At 50.0% G+C, this 24,041-nt stretch overlaps 1 protein-coding gene across 1 annotated transcript in view; it reads left to right on the top strand.

The window, feature by feature from the left end:
* Nucleotides 1-24,041, top strand: part of ACIN1 (apoptotic chromatin condensation inducer 1) — an 81,848-nt gene that overhangs the window by 15,774 nt on the left and 42,033 nt on the right. Inside the window, exons 5-7 of the mRNA XM_029581417.1 lie at nucleotides 432-3,305; nucleotides 3,616-3,846; nucleotides 15,037-15,185. Coding sequence (XP_029437277.1) covers nucleotides 432-3,305; nucleotides 3,616-3,846; nucleotides 15,037-15,185 — 3,254 coding nt within the window. The remainder of the gene's footprint in view (nucleotides 1-431; nucleotides 3,306-3,615; nucleotides 3,847-15,036; nucleotides 15,186-24,041) is intronic.

A 24,041-nucleotide genomic window follows, 5' to 3' on the forward strand; every position in this document is an offset into this window, starting at 1 on the left:
AGCTTTGTAAATAGGTTTTTGGGGGTTTTTTGTTATTGAATTAAAACCCGAAATGTCGAAACTCTCTGGCTTCCCCTCCTAAGCTTACTCTCTCCTCCTTTGTGCATTTTACTTTCTTTTTGTCGTCCCTGTCGTATTTCTGGAGGAGATAAGGACCGCGCGCACTTCCCACCCCTGGGCTTTGCGCGGATCTCCAAGCAAAAGTCCAGGCGGACTTTGAAACTGTGTGGGGGGGGGGGGTGCATGGGCTGCGGGTCCCTCACACTTGTGTTTCCTGCGGGTGGGTGCATTTGAAAATGCGTCCTGCACCGGGGAATGGTGCCTTTCAGCCAAGCTGCTTTTTACCCACTGAGATCACCTGGAGCACTGCTCTCTGTATTAGCAAGTTTTATCGTAATCCTCTGCTCTTTACCACCTTTTTATTTTGCCAGACTAGAACAAAGACGCCCTCAGCTGAGGAGGAGCAAGAGCCACACCTCAGACCCCGGAGAGCCAAACTGGAGTGGGATGTCAAGCTAGCGGAGGAGGAGGAGGAAGAGGAGGAGGAGGAGGGAGAAGAGGAGGAGTGGAACGCTGTCAGGGCTCCAGCAGTGGCGAGGAAGCACAGGGATGTCAGCAGGAAAAAGCCAATGACCGGAGTCCAGCCATCACTGGCTGGCAGGTATCCATCTCCTCCCGAGCTGCTGGAAGGGGAGGACTCTGCCTCACTGGAGGCGAGGGTGCCCCCTTTACTGTCCAAGGAAACATTTGGAGATCAGTGTGCACCCTTGATCGAGAGGTCCAAGGGAAGGACATCCCCAGGAGGCAAAGTTTCACCTGTGAAAGAGAAAGCGGAAGAACTGACGCCCATACAGGGCTCTTGCTTTCACATCCTGGACAAAACAGGCCACTGGGCTCCCGTGGTGGCTTATCCTGTATCAGCTAAAGCAGGGAGGAAGCCTCCATCACCAGCTCAGCTCTACAGAACCGAGAAGAAAGAGGCCAAACCGGCACCACATTTTGAGGTCAGTGAGACAATCAAGAGACCCACATCTCCTGTCTGCAGGGCGCAAGAGAGCCTTCTGTCACTGGGCCCTGCAGTGCGAGAGCCACAGCACAAGAAACAGAGACAGGAACCCTCAGGTGATACAGTGAAAGATCCAGCACCTGAGACCCAGAGAGAGAAATTCCCAGGCCCCGTAAGGCAAGATCTAGAACCTCAGAGACAGAAACAGGAATCCCCAGGCCCTATATCACAAAATCCATCTTCTGAGACCCTGAGGCAAGAATCCCCAGGCCCTGCGGTGGCAGAGTCTGAGACGCTGAGACAGGAATTCCCAGGCCCTGCAGTGGTAGAGTCTGAGACGCTGAGACAGGAATTCCCAGGCCCTGCAGTGGTAGAGTCTGAGACGCTGAGACAGGAATCCCCGGGCCCTGCAGTGGCAGAATCTGAGAGACTGAGACAGGAATCCCCGGGCCCTGCAGTGGCAGAGTCTGAGAGACTGAGACAGGAGTCTCCGGGCCCTGCAGTGCCAGAGTCTGAGAGACTGAGACAGAAGTCTCCAGGCCCTGCAGTGCCAGAGTCTGAGAGACTGAGACAGGAGTCTCCGGGCCCTGCAGTGGCAGAATCTGAGAGACTGAGACAGGAGTCTCCGGGCCCTGCAGTGGTAGAGTCTGAGAGACTGAGACAGGAGTCTCCGGGCCCTGCAGTGGCAGAGTCTGAAAGACTGAGACAGGAATCCCCGGGCCCTGCAGTGGCAGAGTCTGAGAGACTGAGACAGGAATCCCCGGGCCCTGCAGTGGCAGAGTCTGAGAGACTGAGACAGGAATTCCCGGGCCCTGCAGTGGCAGAGTCTGAGAGACTGAGACAGGAATCCCCGGGCCCTGCAGTGGTAGAGTCTGAGAGACTGAGACAGGAGTCTCCGGGCCCTGCAGTAGCAGAATCTGAGAGACTGAGACAGGAGTCTCCGGGCCCTGCAGTGGCAGAGTCTGAGAGACTGAGACAGGAATCCCCGGGCTCTGCAGTGGCAGAGTATGAGAGACTGAGACAGGAATCCCCAGGACCTGCAGTAGCAGAGTCTGAGAGACTGAGACAGGAATTCCCAGGCCCTGCAGTGGTAGAGTCTGAGACGCTGAGACAGGAATCCCCGGGCCCTGCAGTGGCAGAGTCTGAGACGCTGAGACAGGAATCCCCGGGCCCTGCAGTGGTAGAGTCTGAGGCAATGGGACAGGAATCCCCGGGCCCTGCAGTGGCAGAGTCTGAGAGACTGAGTCAGGAGTTCCCGGGCCCTGCAATAGCAGAGTCTGAGAGAATGAGACAGGAGTCCCCGGGCCCTGCAGTAGCAGAGTCTGAGAGACTGAGACAGGAGACCCCGGGCCCTGCAGTAGCAGAGTCTGAGACGCTGAGACAGGAATTCCTGGGCCTTGCAGTGGCAGAGTCTGAGAGACTGAGACAGGAATCCCCGGGCCCTGCAGTGGCAGAGTCTGAGAGACTGAGACAGGAATCCCCGGGCCCTGCAGTGGCAGAGTCTGAGAGACTGAGACAGGAATCCCCGGGCCCTGCAGTAGCAGAGTCTGAGACACATCTGTTGAAATCCACAGGGCTTCCTCCACAAGATCCAAAGTCTGAGACTCTGATATCTGAATCTTCATGCTGTGCAGTAGCAGAGCCTCAGACACAGAAACTGGAACGCCCAGGATCGGCACCGGAAGATCCATGGGAATCATCTAGCCCTTCAATGGAGGATCCAGTGACTGTGACATGGAAACATCAATTTCCAGGCCCAGCAGTGAAAGAGCGAGAACCTGAGGCAGTGAAACAAAAATCCCCAAGCCTTGTTACATCACAAGATCCCGAGTCTGAGCCACAAAGACGGCTCTGCCCAGGTGCTCCAGGGACAGAGAATGGTACCGCGTTAGTTGTGCAGCATCCAGCTGAGCGTCCTGGAGTTTCTACGATGAGCCAGCTCCCTGCTGGAGCAGGGACAGAGTTTCATAGCACTGAGGGTGAACAGGGGAGGAGCACAGAGAGCCCAGCAGAGACTCCTCAGGGACAGAGACAGAGGGCACCTTCTCGCTCCCCTTCTTCCTCACGCCAGCGAAGGACACCCTCCTTTTCATCACGCTCCTCCTCATCGGAGTCGTCTTCCCGCTCCAGTTCTCGTTACCGATCCCGCTCCAGTTCCAGCTGGAGGTCCCGCTCTCGGTCCAGATCAGGCTCCGACTCAGCATCCCGGTCCCGCTCAAGATCCACATCATCCTCCAGGTCCAGAACAAGCAGGAGGTCACGTTCTTCATTAGGGGTCACGCTCCCGATCAGCTTCCAATAGCTGCCAAAAGGTATTGACTTCTGTCAGATATCCCAGCTCATCGTCGTCCCCCACAGCTCCGCCTCTCTTCTCCTGTTTATCCTCCCGCCTCTTTCTGTCCTCCCTCACGCCTGGGGAGGGAGTAATGGGCAGGGACACACTCACAGCAGCAGGTGCTTTGCTGAATGTGACCCTTCCTGCTATGGCAATTGAGTGGGTGGAAGTAAGAGGAGGGGGGTGGAGGTTTAAGCATTAGGGATTAAGTGAAAGCCGAAGAAAAGCATGCGATGCAGTGACCTGAAGCTCCCTCCCTTGGTCTTACTTCCAGTCCGGCAGCCCCGAGCCTCACAGAGACTCTCCCTCTGGAGGCAGAGCTGTTGTCCAAGAGCACCCGCCAGCACCCACTGAGAGCGCCCCTGAAGGCTCAGCCCCTCCCAAGCCCCCTCGCCTGCATCGGAACCGCTGGAACGTGGGGCCTGAGCAGAACACTGCCGCAGCAGCATTACCCGTCCAGCAGCAAGAGTCCCTGCAAGAGCCTTGGCAGAGACCACCAGAGCAGGTAGGAGCAGTGCAGACTGTGTGTCAGAAAGCTCTGTTGTTAAAGCTGGTATTGGTTGTGGGTGGATCCTTGGACCAGTGGCAGGTGACCACGCCCTCGGGGGAAATCCCGAGAGGGACCACTGGTCAGGCTTAGTGTAGGAGACAGACACACACTAGTTCTTTTATTAGACAATATAGTAAACCACCAAAGGTGGCAGTAGTGAGCTGGAAGCGCCCGGTTGGGCTGTAGTCCCTCAGGTATTGGAACAGCGATCCCAGGGTGGCTGAGCTGTAGAGAAACTTAAGAAAGTGAGTAGGCAGTATATGCAGAGTTCTGGAACAAGTCCTTGATGCTAACACTCACACAATAGTCTCTTAAGGCAGCCCAGGAGATGGTATGCATTAGGCCCTCGAGGAGTGAGTACCTGGTCCCAGGGAAATCTCTGAGAGATAGATGGAAACTCACAATGTTGTAAGCAGCGATGACTTCTTAGCAGAAGTGGTATTCAGGAGCAAATCCGGGACGTGGGCCCTCGAGGAGCGAGTACCAGTTCCGGACTGCAACCTGAAAAGAAAAAGAGAGAGCGAGGCCCCCGAGGAGCGGGTACCTCTAATGAAGTCCGAGGAGGCAGAGTAGCTGGGTTTGTGGAAAGCGAATCCCATCCGCAGCCACCAGGAGGAAGCGAACCCTTGCTAATTCGTTTTGTTAGAGAAAACTGAGACCTTAAATATCTGGAGCTGGTGACGTCATCTCAGGGGGACGCCCCTGAGGTTCGCGCCAATGCTGGTACATCAGTCGGGCCGCGCATGCGCGCGCCCTTAGGCATCTGGTCAACATGGCGGCTTGCAGCATCGAACCAGTCCGGGAACGCCAGAGGAGGATGGCCTAGAGACGCCACAGCAGCTAGCCTTCCATCAACCCCGAAGGAAATCGCCAACGAGGTAAGGTGGGCGGAGCAGAGACGTCGTTCAGCAACGGACACAACAGTACCCCCCTTCAAAGGGCATTCTCCTCTTCGGGTACCAGGTTTAAGTTTTGAAGGATGCGCAAGATGGAATCGACGAAGCATCACTTATCCATGATAATGATCTGAGGCTCCCAAGTGTGTACTTTGGGGCCGAACCCTTCCCATCTTAGCAGGTATTCAAAAATCTTGCCTCTATTACGAACATCCAGTATCTCTTGAATTTTATCTCAAGTCGTCTTCTGCATAGATGACAGGTGGATCTTGAAATTTGAAGACAATTCGCTGAGAATGAGCAGTTTCAGATGAAAGTAGAATGCGTTATGGAAATTGACCAGGTGGTAGCTTCAGACGGTAGGTGACTATGCCAAAATGATGAAGAACTGGGAATGGACCCACGCAGTGAGGAGCAATCTGAAAGGAGAGTAGATGAATCAGAGGTGCTTGGTTGATAACCAGACCTTGTCTCCTGGCTTGAAGACTGGAGCCTGCGCAAGGAGCACATAGTAGTACTTCTTAGCATGGTCACTCGCTTAAATGAGCATATCCTTGATCTGAAGCCATAGTCTATGGAAATTATCAGCAGTGGTAAAGCTGCTGGGGACGTCACTGAAACTTCAGTGGAAGTGGCGATGTAGAGAACGTCCAAAAATCACTTCAAAGATGACAGTCCATTATATATAGCTGGATGAGAATTGATGGTGTTGCCAGCAGATACGGACTGGGTAGTTACCAAGAGTATCTTCTTCGGGTCTTATATGTGCTGCGGCTCATCAGGCACATCCTTCGAATGGAAAAGCGTAACAGAGATACTCTAAGGTATAGGATCCGTGAATACGGTATAGATGTTGAGTGCCTTCGAGCCACGGTGAACATTGAAGGCGTAAGAATATCAGCAGCAATGGAAAGGGCTGCTGGAGACGTCATAGCGTTCTTCAATAGAAATGGCGGTGTTGAGAAACATCCAAAGCCCACTTCAAGTTGTAGTGCAATAGTGGATCTTCTGAATTGGCGAGAGGACTCTTCAGATATTCCACTAGCGTTTGAGGAATAAAGTTGCCTCCTTTCCCTGAGTCCATCAGGGCAGGAGTCTGAACCAAACCCGGTCCGCAGGTCAAAGAGACTGGGAAAGAATGCGGAGGAGAAGATGCGGTAAGGCCCAAGAACAGTCCTCTTACAGGACTTAGGCCCATCCGTTTCCCGGATGAATGGAGCATGTAGAGACATCATGGCCAGGCTGACCTCAATACATGCAGAAGCCATGCTACTTCCGAAATCGTCTCTCTTTAGAAGTCAAATGTCCACGACCAAGTTACATCGGTTCATCTTTAACAGCAGCAGAAATTATTGGAACCTTACGAGGTGCAGGTATAGAGCTAGCCTGATTCAACCCAGATAACATCCTAGGCCGGAGTTCCTTCACCTTGTCCCGGAGCCGATGATCGATCCGAGTAGCCAAGGCTACTAATTCGTCCAGCGAGTCAGGTGTTTCATGAGCAGCCAGCTCGTCTTTTAACCGGATATCCAGGCCTCTGCAAAAGAGAGTCTTGAGACATTTGGGGTCCCAGCAAAGTTCTGCCGCAAGAGTTTTAAACTCTATGGCAAATTCAGCCAATGATCTGTTGCCTTGCTTCAAATCCACTAAAGCAAAACCGGCTACAGAATTTCGAGCAGGGTCATAAAAAATGGATTTAAATAAGTCCATAAATCCTTCTATGTCCTGCAAAATAGGGTCCTTGCGCTCCCACAAAGTAGATGCCCAAGACAAGGCCCTACCATCCAAGTAAGAAAGTTATGATAGTTATTATGGTTACTCTCCACGCTCTCCTCCTAACTTCATTCCATTATCTTTCCCTTAGTCTTTACTCGCTCCCAGCCCACTTCTTCTTCCCCTTTTCTTGCCTGTTCCCCGCTCCTCGTTCAATGTAATTTTCCTTTCTTTGAGTTAATTGTAAACCGGCGTGATGTGTTCTACGAATGTCGGCACATTAAAAGTTCATAAATAAATAAATGTAGGTAGTCTTGGAGAGAGCAGTAGGAAATAAAGATGGTTGTAAGGTAAAGTGCATGCAGCACTGGTTTAAAAAGCCCCGAGTCTTCTGTATCTCTCCAGAGAAACGGATCGGAGCCGCCAGTGGTACAGCAGTCTTTAAAGTTACCTCCTGTAACTGACTTTCATGGTTAGAAGCAGTACTTTGAACTTTCTGTGTCTGTAGCTGGTGAAAAGCTGAAGTAAGTTTTTCCAAGGCTTCCTGTTGTTCCGCAATGCGCTGAGCCAGGCCTGGTATAGCCTGCAGAGCATTGAGTTGTGCTGGATCCATGTAGTTACCCGAACTCTGGAGTCAAGCCGAACCCTGTAGTCAAGCTGGATCCTAGGTTAACCGGAACCTTGGAGACAAGCCGGATCCTAGGGGTTAAGCCGGAACCCTGGAATTAAGCCGGAATCATGTAGTCAAGCCAGAACCCTGGAATTAAACCGGAATCATGTAGTCAAGCCGGATCCCTGGAATTAAGCCGGAATCATGTAGTCAAGCCGGATCCCTGGAGTTTGCTGGAACCTTGGAGACAAGCTGGATCCATGGAGTTAGCAATCTGTCAGAAAGCTCTGTTAAAGCTTTTATTAGCAATCTGTAGTTATTTAGAATAGTTGTGGGTGGATCCTTGGACCAGTGGCAGGTGATCACGCCCTCGGGGGAAATCCCGAGAGGGACCACTGGTCAGGCTTAGTGTAGGAGACAGACCACACTAGTTCTTTTATTAGACAATATAGTAAACCACCAGAGGTGGCAGTAGTGAGCTGGAAATGCCCGGCTGGGCTGTAGTCCCTCAGGTATTGGAACAGCGATCCCAGGGTGGCTGAGCTGTAGAGAAACTAAGAAAGTGAGTAGGCAAAGCATGCGGCGTTCAGGAACAAGTCCTTGATGGTAACACTCACACAATAGTCTCTTAAGGCAGCCCAGGAGATGGTATGCATTAGGCCCTCGAGGAGCGAGTACCTGGACCCAGGGAAAGCTCTGAGAGAGAGAAGAAAACTCACAATGTTGTAAGCAGCGATGACTTCTTAGCAGAAGTGGTATTCAGGAGCAAATCCGGGACGTGAGCCCTCGAGGAGCGAGTACCAGTTCCGGACTGCGACCTGAAAAGAAAAAGAGAGAGCGAGGCCCCCGAGGAGCGGGTACCTCTAGTGAATTCAGAGGAGGCAGAGTAGCTGGGTTTGCGGAGAGCGAATCCCATCCACAGCGACCAGGAGGAAGCGAACCCTTGCTAACTCGTTTTGTTAGCGAAAACTGAGACCTTAAATATCTGGAGCTGGTGACGTCATCTCAGGGGGACGCCCCTGAGGTTCGCGCCAACACTGGTACATCAGTTGGGCCGCGTGCTCGCCCTTAGGCATCTGGTCGAGCCGGTCCGGGAACGCTGGAGGAGGACGGCCTGGAGACCCCGCAGCAGCTAGCCTTCCATCAACCCCGAAGGGAGTCGCCAACGAGGTAAGGTGGGCAGAGCAGAGGCGTCGGACAGCGACGGACACAACACTGTGCTCCCTCCTCAGCTCAGATAAATACCTGGCAGTGATGGGAAGGGAGAGCTGCTGGAGATGAGGCATCAAAGAGGGTACTGTGTGAGCGTGGGGAAGTTTCCGAGGGTGATTGAAGGAAGCTTCGGAGGGAAGAGGGACAGAAGACTGTGATGGTGGAGCTTCTGAGGGAATGTGAGTGTGAAATAGCAATAGATGAGCTCTAAGGGTAGGTGAGCATAGCTCAGAAATGGAGGAGCTTCCAAAGGAAGTGAATGTGAGACAGCGGTGGAGGAGCTCCTGAGGGCAGGCAGGCTAGAAACTGCGATGGCGTTGCTTCTCAAGAAAGGGAGGTTAGACAACGATGGAGGAGCTTCTGAGGGAAGGTGAACCTGAGGTAGCGGTGGAGGAGCTCTTAAGGGAAGGAGGGCAAGAAGCACTGATGGGGGAGCTTTTGAAGCAGTGGAGGTGGCCGGTTGTTTTCCAGAGCACATGTGCTGCAGTTCCCTATACGTAGCCAGATCAGTCCAGACTCCTGGGTTTTGCCTCCCTTCCAGTAGATGGAAAGAGAAAGTTTCTCAGCCATTGGCAGATAACCCGGCGTAGCACCTGCAACCCCTCAGTATTTCTCTGTCTCCAGCAGATGCAGGAAGTGCAAAACCTGCAATTCTGAACCTTAAAAAAAAATTAGAAAGGAAGAGAAAGTCATAGGAGTCTGTTCTCCTTCGGCACTCTCTCAGGAGGTTGGCAGGTCCTGGTGGGACCATAAGAACACAAGAAATTGCCATGCTGGGTCAGACCAAGGGTCCATCAAGCCCAGCATCCTGTTTCCAACAGAGGCCAATCCAGGCCACAAGAACCTGGCAATTACCCAAACACTAAGAAGATCCCATGCTACTGATACAATTAATAGCAGTGGCTATTCCCTAAGTCAACTTAATTAATAGCAGGTAATGGACTTCTCCTCCAAGAACTTATCCAAACCTTTTTTGAACCCAGCTACACTAACTGCACTAACCACATCCTCTGGCAACAAATTCCAGAGCTTTGTTGTGCATTGAGTGAAAAAGAACTTTCTCCGATTAGTCTTAAATGTGCTACTTGCTAACTTCATGGAGTGCCCCCTAGTCTTTCTATTATCTGAAAGTGTAAATAACCGATTCACATCTACCCGTTCTAGACCTCTCATGATCTTAAAGACCTCTGTCCTGCCATCCCTCCCAGTCGCAGAGTTAGACGAGCAGGGGTTGGGGACTCCAGCTTGCTCTTTGGACCATTTTGGAGGTGAAAGCTGTTGGTCCAGTTCCCTCACCTTCTTGGAGCTCGGGAGAAGCCTGGAGCATTCTTCAGATAAGACGGTTCACTTTTCTGTTTTTATCTTCTGTACTTTATAAAGTTTATAAAAAATAAAAAGTTAGTCAGAGAACGGACAGTGAAGCGAAGCAGGCAGCATTCGGCCTCTCTTTGCTCTCCCCAGTGCCAGTGGTGCAGGGAGGTGGCTTGAGGGGTAGGTTTGTCGTTTTTTTCCTCCGTCACACCCTGTCGTCTGTTTCTCGCTTGCCTGAGCGTTGCTGCGTGGTTGGCACGGTGCTTAGTGATGCGAGGTGTGCCGAGTGTGGTGAAGTCTCCACCCGTCTCGGGCTGGCTGCTGTTCCCGGTGCCAACCCTGGCAGGGAGGGTATGTTGGGTGGGACTGCGGCAGCGTCTTCTGTGCAGAGCCGGTCTGGAGGTCCGAAAGCTGTGCTGCAGGAGGCTGAGGACTGGTTCCCGCTGAGCACGGGAAAGGCGGCCATTTTGCAGACTTTTGCAGCTCAAATGCAGCGAGCAGCGGGGGGAGAGGATCTCCCACCCGCACTGTCACCGGCCAAAATCAGCCCCATTGAGGCCCGGGGGCCCATGCAGAGCAGTCGAAGAAGGATTCTGATTCTCTGGCAGAGGATTCAGAGACCTTTGCTCCTTTTTCTCCAGAGTTTGTTGTTCTAATGCATAAGGCGTTTCTGGCATGTCAGGCTGCAGCCCAGCCCTCTCGCAAGCACAAGGCAGCGGGCTCCCCACCCAAGAAGAGGGCTAAGGGGCCCCGGGGGCCATGAGGATTTGGAGGATCCGTGCCCAGTTGGCGGTGGGGGCCACTGGCGATGCTTCCTCTGAAGAATCGTGAGAAGGGATTGTCCCTAGGTGTTGGCTCTCCAGACTGTGATCCAGAGCAGAGCGTCCAGGGTCCAGTCGAGGAGCCAGATTTTTTCTCAGCGTTGGAAGGTGATGATCCCAAGGTGCTTCGCCTCTTTCAGAAGGAAGAGCTGGGATCCCTGATTCCGCATGTCCTGGCAGAGCTAGGCTTAGCAGTCCCTCAAGAGAATACTGACCAGGAGGAGGTGGACCCGGGCTTGCGGGGTCTGGCCAAGACATTCCCTTTTCATAGCTTGGTGAAGCAGTTGGTGGTCAGGGAATGGGATACTCCAGAGACTGGCCTCAAGGTGAGCAGGGCTATGGACAAGCTGTATCCGCTGCCCGAGGACACTCTGGACCTCTTGCGAGTTCCGAAGGTGGATGCTGCTGTCTCGGAGGTCACGAAGAAGATGACCATTCCTGTTGCCAGAGCTGCAGCGCTGAAGGATGTGCAGGATAGGAAGCTTGAGGTGCACTTAAAAAAGATATGTGAGGTGTCGGCGCTGGGCATACGAGCTGCGGTTTGCAGTAGTTTTATGCTTCATGTGTCGCTGCGATGGGTGCAAGCGGACAGGGATTTATCTCCCTCGGAGTCTCAGCAGGCGGAGCATCTGGAGGCCACAGTCGCTTATGATGTGGACGCCTTGTATGATCTCATCCGAACTTCTTCCAGAACGATGATGTCCACAGTCTCGGCGAGGAGAATTCTTTGGTTGCAGAATTGGTCAACAGACGTTTCCACAAAGACACAGCTTGGAGCCTTGCCGTTTAAAGGCAAGCTCCTTTTTGGGAAGGATCTGGAGCAGCTTATAAAGCTCTTGGGTGAGAATAAGGTGCACAAGTTGCCTGAGGACAAGCCCAAGGGGCCCAAGGTTTCTTTCCCAGTGCGCTCTCGGTACTGGGCTCAGAGGTGTTTTTGGCAAAGCAGAGTTCCGGCAGCGGGGCAAAGGCAAGCCTCGGGGAGGTCACAGTCCTGGAACCTGTCCTTTCGAATCTGTAGAGCAGGCAGGGATGGCCCAGCCTGGAGGAGCTAAGCCTGCACAATGAAGGGAGGTGGGCTCACTCCTCAGTCCCTGTAATAGAGGGTTGTCTTACACAATTTTACGAGGAGTGGGCCAAGATCACGTCAGACCGGTGGGTTCTAAGCTTGATAGAACACGGTTACACTTTAGAGTTTGCTCGGCCCCTCAGAAGTCTGTTTATGATGTCTCCCTGTGCATCAGCAGGAAAGAAGCGGAAGGTGTGTCAGACTCTCGACCGCCTGTGAATGTTAGGAGCCATCATTCCCATTCCGCTGCATGAGCGAGGGAAGGGACATTATTCCATTTATTTTGTGGTTCCCAAAAAGGAAGGGACGTTTTGTCCACTTCTCAATGTGCAAAAAGTGAATCGGGCTCTCAAGGTTCTTCGGTTTCACATGGAAATGTTGCAGTCTGTCATCACGGCGGTGCGAAGAGGGGAGTTTTTGGCTTCCTTGGATCTGACGGAAGCGTATCTGCATATTGGGATCCGTCCGGACCATCAAAGGTTCCTATGTTCATGATCCTAGAAGAGCATTTTTAATTTTGCACCCTTCCGTTCTATTTAGAGACAGTGCCGCGGACCTTCACCAAGGTTATGGTGATGGTAGCGGTGGCCCTACAGAAGGAGGGCATGGTGTGCACCCGTAACTCGACAATTGGCTGATTCTGGCGAAGTGGCACGACCTTTACATGCAGGCAGTGGAATTGGTGTTGCACCGCTTGAGTTCGTTGGGATGGATAGTGAACTTTTTCCAAGAGTCACCTCCTACCCTCACACGTCTTGAGTTTTCTGGGCGTGCAATTCGATACCCGCATTGGGAAGGTGTTTCTCACAGAGCAGCAGATGATCAAGTTACAGTCCCAAGTTTCGAGTCTGTTGCAGGCTCGGGTGCCCAAGGTCTGGGATTACTTACAGGTTCTCAGCTCCATGGCGTCTACCTTGGAATTCGTCCCTTGGTCATTTGCTCATATGAGACCTCTTCAGCAAGCATTATTGTCACGATGGGATCCGGTATTGGAGCAGTTTCATCTCCCTCTACCACTTACCAGTTCAACCAGGTCCAGTCTGTCATGGTGGCTGTCTTCCCACCATTGGGGCCATGGAATGGACCTGGAGTTGCCGCAGTGGATAGTGGTTACTACCGATGCCAGTCTGTCCAGTTGGGGAGCAGTGTGTCAATCTTAGTCAGTCCAAGGACAATGGTCGCTGGAGGAGGCATCGTGGTCCATCAATCGTCTGGAGATGAGAGCGGTAAGGCTAGCCCTCCAGGCATTCCTACTTCTGTTGAGCAATCGCCTGGTCCAGTCTTGTCCACCAATGCCACAATGGTGGCTTACATCAACCGTCAGGGTGGTATCAAGAGTCAAGCGGTGGCTCAGGAAGCGGAAATGCTGATGGCTTGAACGGAACAGAATCTATCCTCGATAGCGGCACCTCACATTGCGGGGTCTGACAATGTTCAAGCCAATTTTCTCAGCCGTCACTGGTTGGATCCTGGAGAATGGGAGTTGTTGGAGGAAGCAATGACTCTCATTACCCGCAGGTGGGGCGTTCTGCATATGGATCTAATGGCAACTCAGTGGAATGCCAAAGCTCCTTGATTCTTCAGTCGCAGAAGAGCGCGAGGAGTGGAGGGAGTTGATGCCCTGGTTCTCCCTTGGCCAAGCGACATTCTGATATACGTGTTACCGCCATGGCCTCTGGTTGGTAAGGTACTTAGGAGAATAGAGATCTATCTGGGCCAGGTGATCCTGGTGGCTCCAGAGTGGCCCCGGAGGCCTTGGTTCGCGCTTCTGGTCAATCCAGCAGTGGACAGTTCACTTTGTCTGGGGCATCTTCCAAACTTACTACGTCAGGGGTCCATATTTTCAGATCAGGCAGTTTGCTTTTGTGTAGCAGCTTTGCTTTCGAGAGGCGGCATTTAAGAAAGAAAGGATATCCTGAGGACGTTATTACTACACTATTGCAGACTCGAAAGACTTCCACTTCCTTGGCGAATATCCAGATGTGAAGGGTTTTCGAGTCTTGGTACTCTGATCAAAGGATTAATCCTCATCAGGCATCAGTGGCTCAGATTTTGACTTTTCTACAGAAAGGATTAACTAAAGGCTTGTCAGTATACCTGAGAGTACAGGTTTTGACCCTGGGGGGGGTTTCGAGGCAAGGTTCACAGGAAGCCCCTGGCGGCGCATCCGGATGTTGTCCATTTTCTCAGGGGGATCAAGAACTTACGGCCGCCTGTTTGTCCATCTTGGAACCTTAATTTGGTCCTCAAGGGCACCGTTTGAGCCTCTTAAGGGGGGCTACCATAAAGGATCGTACTTTGAAGGTAATGTTCTTGGTGGCGATTTGTTCAGCTAGAAGAATATCTGAACTTCAAGCTTTGTCATGCAGGGAGCCTTTCTTAGGCATCTCAGATTCCGGGGTATCGTTGAGAAAGGTTCCGTGGTTTCAGCGTTCCACTTAGGACAGTCAGTGGAGCTCCTGGCCTTTCCAAACCTGGAGGTTAGTGCGCCTCATGCCGCAGAATTAAGGTGTTTGGATGTCAGAAGGGCTTTGTTGATGTGCTTAAAAGTCACTAACAGTTTCAGGTTGTCAGATCACCTTTTTGTATTATGGAGTAGTTCGAAAAAGGGTCAGAAGGCACCTAAAGCGCCAATTGCACGCTGGTTGAAAGAAGCTATTGGTTCCGCCTACATATGTCACGGTCATCCTATCCCGGAGGGGTTAAGGGCTCATTCTGCCCGTTCCCAGGTGGCCTCCTGGGCAGAATGTCAACTAGTACCGCCACAAGAGATTTGCAGGGCGGCTACTTGGAAGCCTCTGCAAACCTTTGCCAGGCATTACCGATTAAACGTCCAAATCTTGGACGTTGATAATTTCGGTGCAAGTGTACTTCGAGCTGGACTCTCACAGTCCCACCCCGGTTAGGGAAGCTTAGGTACATCCCAGGAGTCTGGACTGATCTGGATATGTACAGGGAAAGGAGAATTGGTTCTTACCTGCTAATTTTCGATCCTGTAGTACCACGGATCAGTCCAGAGTCCTGCCTGGTGGAGGAAAGAGTCTTTGGAGAGTCTGCTCAATCTCTCGTTTTCTCTTTGTTGTCTGAGGAATAGTACAGGTATCTGATCGCTACTTCAAGTTTCATTACTGTCTATTGTTGTAAATTGTTTTTCTCTTTCCTCTGCTCGTTGGGGGGATATTGTTGCTTAAATTTGTTGCAAGGGTTCCTGTCTTAGCTTGGGTACATAGTAATACTGAGGGACTGCCAGGTTATGTGCCAGTGACAGTAAAACTTTCTCTGTCTCCATCTGCTGGAAGGGAGGCAAAACCCAACCTGGACTGATCTGTGGTACTACAGGAACAAAAGTCAGCAGGTAAGAACCAATTTTCCTTTACTAGGCAGCCTTAGGATAGATTCCCAGTACTTAGTAGACGCTTTGCCACACCAGCAGCTTTTCTCTATTCTTGCAGAAGCGAGACTCGGAAATAACTCTTGCCTTGTGCTGTGTGTTTGTGTCACTGTTTTCCCTGACAGGAGGGCTGTGTACTGCACCCGGACTCTGAACAAGAGGCAGCAGCAGTGGAGGTAGTGGCGCCTCAGGCCGGTGGCGCTGCTGGAATTGCCAGAGTCCCCATGGCACAGAAAGTGCATGAACATGAGCCAAGAAAGAGCAGAGATAACGTGTAAGTGATCAGATAGGAGATGAGGAGCAGCTACAGTCAAAGCAAAGCACTCCACTAGCGGGGAGCAGGACAACATGTAAGTGGCCAGAGAGGAGCGACGTGAGCCACAGCTCTTTCTGCTAGCACTAGATTGACCTGGTAAAGGCTTCTGCAAAAAAAGCTGAGAAGGGAAGTTCTAGGCTGAAGGCAAGTGGCACTGGCAAAGGAAAGGGTTCTGGAATATAAAGGCTGTAGGCATTATCGGGTGATAGGATTCTAGGGAAAAAAAGCGGTATTGGGAGACGATAAGCTGTTAGAACACAGGTTAAGATTGTTGGGGTGGTCAGAAGATTCTGGAAGAAAATCTGGTAGGGTTAAATGAGTTTCGGATTAGATTGTGGAGAAGAATATTCCAGAATAAAGTACAGGAGTGCTGAAAAAGACAGAATATAGTTTTGAAATGTGGATGAGGAGCGGGTTTTACAACAGACTGGGTGCCTCGAGGAGAACGGGCTTCCAGAATATAGACTGGGAGTGCAGTTTAGAATATAGTCTGGGAGTACTGCAAAGTTCTAACATATGGACTAGGATCGCTGAGGTGGAGTGAATTTTAGTATATTGCTCAGGAGCACTAAGGTAGAAAGGGATTTGGAATATTTACTAGGAATGCTAGGGTTGGAAAGGTTCTGCAATATTTTCCACAAGTATTGAGACGGAGAGATTCCTGGAATATTGTCTAGGAGCACTGGATTGGGAAAGACTCTGGAATTTTCTTTGGAAGCTCTGGGGCGTAGAGAGTACTAGAATATTGTCTAGGAGTGTGAGGGTTTTCGAATATTTGGGCATGCTGGGTTGGAGAGGGTTCTGCAATATTATCTCGGAGCATTGGTATGAAGAGAGTTCTAGAATATCTGGGAGCGCTAGGATGGATAGAGTTCTGTAACATCTGAGAACGCTGGGGTGGAGAGAGTTTTGGAATATAACTGGGAGCGCTGGGGCTGGAGAGTGTTATTGAATATTACCTGGGACTGCTGGGGTGGAGAATCTTCTGGAATATTACCTGGGAGAACTGTGGTGGAGAGTGTTCTGGAATATTATCTGGTAGAGCTGAGATAGAGGGGATTCTGGAATATTATCTGGGAGCGCTGGGGTCGAGAGTGCTCTGGAATATTATCCGAGAGCGCTAGGATGGAAAGAGTTATGGAATATCTGGGAATGCTGGGGTAGACAGAGTTCTGGAATATCTAGGAGCGCTGAGGTGGATAGAGTTCTAGAATATCAGAGCGCTGGGATGGAGACGGTTCTGGAATATCTGGGAGCGCTGGACAGTTTTGGAATATCTGGGAGCGCTGGGGCTGGAGAGTGTTATTGAATATTACCTGGGACTGCTGGGGTGGAAAATCTTCTGGAATATTACCTGGGAGAACTGCGGTGGAGAGTGTTCTGGAATATTATCTGGTAGAGCTGAGATAGAGAGGATTCTGGAATATTATCTGGGAGCGCTGGGGTCGAGAGTGCTCTGGAATATTATCTGGGAGCGCTAGGATGGATAGAGTTCTGTAACATCTGAGAACGCTGGGGTGGAGAGAGTTTTGGAATATAACTGGGAGCGCTGGGGCTGGAGAGTGTTATTGAATATTACCTGGGACTGCTGGGGTGGAGAATCTTCTGGAATATTACCTGGGAGAACTGTGGTGGAGAGTGTTCTGGAATATTATCTGGTAGAGCTGAGATAGAGGGGATTCTGGAATATTATCTGGGAGCGCTGGGGTCGAGAGTGCTCTGGAATATTATCCGAGAGCGCTAGGATGGAAAGAGTTATGGAATATCTGGGAATGCTGGGGTAGACAGAGTTCTGGAATATCTAGGAGCGCTGAGGTGGATAGAGTTCTAGAATATCAGAGCGCTGGGATGGAGACGGTTCTGGAATATCTGGGAGCGCTGGACAGTTTTGGAATATCTGGGAGCGCTGGGGCTGGAGAGTGTTATTGAATATTACCTGGGACTGCTGGGGTGGAAAATCTTCTGGAATATTACCTGGGAGAACTGCGGTGGAGAGTGTTCTGGAATATTATCTGGTAGAGCTGAGATAGAGAGGATTCTGGAATATTATCTGGGAGCGCTGGGGTCGAGAGTGCTCTGGAATATTATCTGAGAGCGCTAGGATGGAAAGAGTTCTGGAATATCTGGGAGCGCTGAGGTGGATATCTGAGAGTGCTGGGATGGAGACGGTTCTGGAATATCTGGAAGTGCTGGAGAGTTATGGAATATTATCTGGGAGCGTTGGAATGGAAAGAGTTCTGTAATATCTGGGAGCACTGGGGCTGGAGACTTCTGGAATGGGAACGCTGGGGCTGGAGAGAGTTCTAGAATATTATCTGGAAGCACTGGAATGCAAATAGTTCTGGGGTGGAGAGAGCTCTGGAATATCTGGGATTGCTGGGGCTGGAGAGGGCTCTGGAATATTATCTGGAATCACTGGGGCTGGAGAGGATCCTGGAATATTATCTGGTAGAGCTGGGATGGAGAGGGATCTAGAATATTATCTGGGAGTGCTAGGATGGAGAGAGCTCTGGAATATCTGGGAGTGCTGGGGCTGGAGAGGGCTCGAATATTATCTGGGAGTGCTGGGATAGAGAGGGCTCTGGAATATTATCTGAGAACGCTGGGATGGAGAGGGCTGTGGAATATTATCTGGGAGCGCTGGGATGGAGAGGGCTCTGGAATATCTGGGAGCACTGGGGCTGGAGAGGGCTCTGGAGTATTATCTGGGAGTGCTGGGATGGAGAGGGCTCTGGAATATTATCTGGGAGCGCTGGGATGGAGAGGGCTCTGGAATATTATCTGGGAATGCAGGGATGGAGAGGGCTCTGGAATATTATCTGGGAACGCTGGGATGGAAAGGGCTCTGGAGTATTATCTGAGAGCGCTGGGATGGAGAGGGCTCTGGAATATTATCTGGGAGCACTGGGGCCGGAGAGAGTCCTGGAATATTATCTGGGAACGCTGGGATGGAGAGGGCTCTGGAATATTATCTGGGAGCACTGGGGCTGGAGAGAGTCCTGGAGTATTATCTGGGAATGCTGGGATAGAGAGGGCTCTGGAGTATTATCTGAGAGCACTGGGATGGAGAGGGCTCTGGAATATTATCTGGGAGCGCTGGGATGGAGAGGGCTCTAGAATATTATCTGGGAGCACTGGGGCTGGAGAGAGTCCTGGAGTATTATCTGAGAGCGCTGGGATAGAAAGGGCTCTGGAGTATTATCTGGGAGCGCTGGGATGGAGAGGGCTCTGGAATATTATCTGGGAGCACTGGGGCTAGAGAGAGTCCTGGAGTATTATCTGGGAATGCTGGGATGGAGAGGGCTCTGGAATATTATCTGGGAATGCTGGGATGGAGAGGGCTCTGGAATATTATCTGGGAGCACTGGGGCTGGAGAGAGTCCTGGAGTATTATCTGAGAGCGGTGGGATAGAAAGGGCTCTGGAGTATTATCTGGGAGTGCTGCGCTGGGATGGAGAGGGCTCTGGAATACTGTCCACTGGGGAGGTGAGAATTTTGATCAAAGGCTGAGAATCCTTGGGAAGGAAGCTTTGTATAAATTAAACTTTGAGGCACAGTAGTCGATGTGGATGAGACCATTACACCTCATGAAGAAATGTCTTCAGGCATAATTGATGCTGTTCCAGGGAGAAGTAGGTAAGGTACACTTGGATTGGGACCGTGTAAGCCCTTTCCACAGGAGGCAGCATGTTTGCAGAAATTTGATTCCAGTGGTACTGCAACAATTAAAACTGGCCTTCGTCTCCGTGGGTCGGAAATGCAGTGACGAGGTTTAAAGATCTCCAAGGACAAGCGGGATAACAGTTTCCACGTCAGCAGCAGCAGCCCAGGACAGAGCATCTTTCTGAGAGCTCCTTAAATACTCAAACTGAGTATGTACAGGACATCTAACATCATCATCATTGCTGGGGCCTCCTCTGATTTCTGTGATTACCTTAGGTTTGGGCTTTCTCGCCTCTATTAACCCTTGTAGTGTCCCTAATTAGGCTGTTTTATCACAGACCTCTATTTGACTGTGTGCTTTGTTTTGGTGCGGATCACAGTACGCCTGCTTGTAGTAGCTGTCAAAAGATGTTTCCCAAGGTATTGAGGCTCCAGAAAGATTGACAGGGACGCATCTTAAATTTAACCTCGAAATCTGACCCTTCTGCATTGGCCTCTGAGACTGCAGCCATCAATGGACCTAGGGGTTTCATTGTCCACTGGGAGTCTCTTGACATCAGATAAGCATCATTACAGTGTTTGCAAAGGGTTCGGCGGCATTAACACCAACATCGAGTGAAGGCCTGCTTAAAGCATCAGCATCATTCTCCACTGCTACCAGGTAGATGGTGAGCTCAGTGTCCCTATGTTTGATCTCAAGTACCTCAGTGTCCCTAAGGACGTACAGGTGAGGAGAATGTGGAAACTCTTCTCTCTGTACTATCAGATAACAAGAAAGTGCTCGGGAAGGCTCCAGGAGTAAAATAGCCTTTGCTCCCACACCAATCAATAGTGCTTGAATATACTGTCAAAAAGATATAGAAATCACTCTTCAGTGCTTCTGGGAAAGAATTCTCAGGCACTTGAACGTTTTGGGATGAAATTTTATTAGATTGCTCTGCTCTGTACCCACACAGCTTCGTATCATATCTTCATGGTTGAGTACATGTATTCAGTATTAGAGGGTCAAGGACATTTCCTACCTCAAGAAAAACTGGAGAATTTTGTTTTCTTAATGGACTCAGGAGAAGAACATGGAAAGCACATGGTCAGATCAACCTATGATGCTTTCAATACAAGATCGAAAGTCTCTGCTCATTGCTACATGCATCAGACTTCAAAAGAAATGTGCACGATAGGCTTGCAGACATGCCCTGAAGTGGAGACAGTGAGGCGATGGCTCCAATTAAAGAGCCATTGTATAATGCTTTAGTCCATGGGTTCTCAATCCAGTCCTCCGAACACACCTGGCCAGTCAGGTTTGCAGGATATCCACAATGAATATGCATGAGACAGATCTGCATACAATAGAGGCAAAGCATGAAAATATATCTCTTGCATATTCATTGTAGATATTCTGAAAACCTGACAGGCTTTAGATACTGACTTCACCCACTTCTGATTCACAAGGAGAAATACGTAAAAAGACACTTCTGTCCTCTGACAAGGCCTTTTTCATCATTCTTTTTGCTTCCGTCAGCAGCAGGGTCCTTGACCTCATCCTAGAGGTTGTAGAGACCCTAAGCCCCAACTGTCTTGCAACAATGTTTGACTGGATCCAAGTTACCTAGCCAGTATCCCAGTTTGCATTCCAAAGGATCTCCCTATCGGGCAGGCTGAGCTTCTTCACAAACCATTGGCCAAGTGTAACATCAGACAGCTGGGTTCTTCAGATTGTACGAGAAGTTACAAAAGGAAAATTGGTTCTTACCTGCTAATTTTTGTTCCTGTAATATCACAGATCAGTCCAGACTCCTGGGTTTTGCCTCCTTGCCAGCAGATGGAGACAGAGAAATTTTCACTGACCCTGTACAGAGCGCCACCTGCAGTCCCTCAGTATTGACCTGTACCCAGGCCAAGATGACAGCAACCATAAATTTCTAAGCAAACTCCCTCCCCTCCAGGGAGCCGGAAGAAGGTGAAGTTGCCCAAAAAGATAATGGAAAATTTGTTTCCCAAATTTAACATAAGCGATCGGCGTTGAAAACCTCCAATAATTCATAGAAACATACACTATATACATGCACTATATACAAAAGTACGACCAGTGGTCTCCCCCCAGTAAATGGGCGGGTTTCTGTATGTACCCACATCAGTCCAGGCTCCTAAGCTCCCCTTAACTCGGGTGGGACCTGGACGTAGAACACTCTTACCAAAGCACATGGAAGCTGGAGCCCCAACATCCCAACAATAATGCCTAGCAAAAGTGGGCAATGATTTCCCAGTAGCTGCACAGCAAATTTCATGCAGAGATACTTGTTGTGACTCAGTCCAAGAAGTTGCCTGAGAATGCATCAATTCTAGATTCAGATTCCAAGACAGACAAATCTTACACACCTGAGGACGCAAGTTCTTAGCTCCCCAGAAACTTTCTGTAGAAAAGCCAAAATATGCGACTGTACTCCATCAACAGCAGACCAGAACTTGAAGATCCTCCAAATTTGTACATACATCAAGCATGTAGAAGGTCGCCTAGCCTGCAATAAGGTGGACAGAACCGCTTCGGAATATCTCCTCCATTTCAGTCATCTCCTCTCAGAATTGAAGCCGTGAGACAGAAGTGAGCTGCCTGACCCGAAAATATTGGGCCCTGGTGGAAAAGAGGTGACCGATGTCTGAACCTCAGGGTCTCATCTATGGCCAAGTTGATCAGATCTGGGAAACATGGTCGATGTGGCCACGCTGGAACTACCAGGATCACGTTGTCCAGATGTTTTTCTATATCTGCCATAACCCCTTCAGAGGCCACAGATGGAAGACAAAGAAGAATCCCTCAAGTCCAAGGCAGCACCAGAGCTCAGATTCATTCTGTACCTTGTTCTGTTCAGGGGCTGTAAAACTGTGATGCCTTGGTGTTCTCTTTGGTCAGGATACCCTCATCTTCCGTGAATGAGACATATCGCTACCTCTGACATCTCCCATTCCCTGGGGTTTAACTTGCTCTGACTGAGAAAATCCAACTGAATGTTATTCATTCCGGCAATGTGAGACACTGCCAACCACTCCAAGTGCTGCTCGGCCCAAAGAAACAACTCCTGAGCTTCTCGAGCCACTGCCTGATTCTTGGTTCCGCTTTGATAGTTGATGTAGGCCACTGTCATCATATTGTGGTGGTTGCATAACTTTGGCAGACGGGCAAACAACGCGAAATGTACCACTCATCTCAATTGATAAGACTATGAGGCCTCCTGTTTCGCTCACTAGCTGTGCGCCAACTGATCCTGCCACACCGCCCTCCATCCGGAGAGGCTTGCATCAGTGGTGGCTGTTTCCCAATTCAGAACCTCTAGTTCCACATGTCATTCGAGACTGGTGCGAGTAAGCCACCTTGAAAGACAGTCCCTGGCTTCCCCCTCTAACGGAAGCGGAAGATGAAATTCTTCCAAAAATGGATTCCAGCGGGAGAGAAGAGCCCCCTGCAGAGGCCACATATCCGCGAACCCTAAATTTAATCATGATAGGATGTGTGTGCAGAACCATCCTAAGTTCCTACCCAAGGCTGTGTCGGATTTCCATCTTAACCAGTCCATTATTCTTCCATCAATATTTTCCCAAGCAACGTATCCAGAAAGATGAACAAGCCCTGCAAATCTTGGATTGCAAAAGAGCATTAGCCTTTCCTCTGGCGTGGACTAAATCGTTTTATTTCTTTCAACCAAAACAGATCTGGGATTGCGGTAGCCAAATAAATACTGTCTAATTGGATAGCAGATTGCATCTCCTTCCGTCTGAGCAGGTCTAACTCTGGAAGGTCATGTTGAAGTCCACAATGTTAGAGCTCTCGCCATGGCTGGGGTCCCACCTGAGATCAGCCTCCATGGAGGAGATCTGGAAGGCTGCAATGTGGCGTTTAAGCTATGCATTTAATTTGCATTGTTTGGACAATGACTCCCAACGCGATAGGAGGTTTGGTAAATTTACTTTGCAAGGGTTTTTTTGAGGAGTAGAACCCAACTCCATCTCCACCGGGGCCCATGTATATTTGTTTGGATTGCCTTCCAAAAAAATGTTAACATTCATATTAGGTTTCTCATGACCAAAAGCATGTTGCTTGCCTCTTGGCAGCCTTATATTTTTCCCTATTTTGTGTTAGGGGCATCCCTTAGCTAGGAATTCCCATCCTGCTTGTCCTTGGAGAAAGCAACATTGCTTACATGTAACAGGTGTTCTCTGAGGACAGCAGAATAACAGTCCACTCATCCCACCCGCCTCCCTAGAAGTTGATTTTCTACCAGTGCTAGTATACAGGACCGAGAGGATCTGGGGTAACAACGATGATGCCAGACGGCCTGCACATGCTGAGTTTGAGCATTAAGAAGCTTTGAGAAAAGTACTTTGTATTGTGTCATTCATGATGTCGCCCGTATGTGTAGACTCTTATCCTGCCCTCCTCGGAGAACACCCATTACAGGTAAGCAACTTTTGCCTTACAGGCTTCCACATTCTGCTTCCAAAATCTCAGCTTCATATGGTACAGTGGTCATTTGCAGTAGTATTCATAAAGCTATCCATGGTACGATCTTTGGCATGTTGTTCTACCTCGCTCAGGCAGAGGTAGAACAACACTGGGACAAATTAAAAGGAGCTATTGCAAAGGTAAGAAATCTACAAGTTAGAAAAGTAAACAAGAGTGAGAGGAAAAAGAAACCGATCTGGTTCTCAAAGGAGGTGGCTGAAATAACGGCAAAAAGAACAGCGTTCAAGAAGTATAAAGGATCCAAAAGAGAGGAACACAGGGAAGAGGGAGACGAAGAAACCAGAAAAGCAAAAGGTCAAGCAGAGGAAAGGACTGCCAAAGAAGTAAAGCGAGGTGACAACATTTTTCTGATATATCGGAGAAAGAAGGGAGGCCCAAAGTGAAATAGTGAAATAGAAAGCTGACAAGGAGCACTGTGTGCAGAGAGACAAAGAAATGGTAAATATTAAACAAATATTTCAGTTTGGGATTCACAAAAGGAAACCCTGGAGAAGGACTGTTGCTAGTTGCGAAGATCAAAGTTTGTATATATGGGGTAGATGAAATCTGCTTACAGAAGGGAATGTATAGGAAGAGCTAGGAAAACAAGGCCATGGTGATGGGTGAGCTACATCCAGGATGCTGAGGGAGCTTAG

This window comes from Rhinatrema bivittatum, chromosome 16, assembly GCF_901001135.1.
Source record: "Rhinatrema bivittatum chromosome 16, aRhiBiv1.1, whole genome shotgun sequence".
NCBI lineage: Eukaryota > Metazoa > Chordata > Amphibia > Gymnophiona > Rhinatrematidae > Rhinatrema > Rhinatrema bivittatum.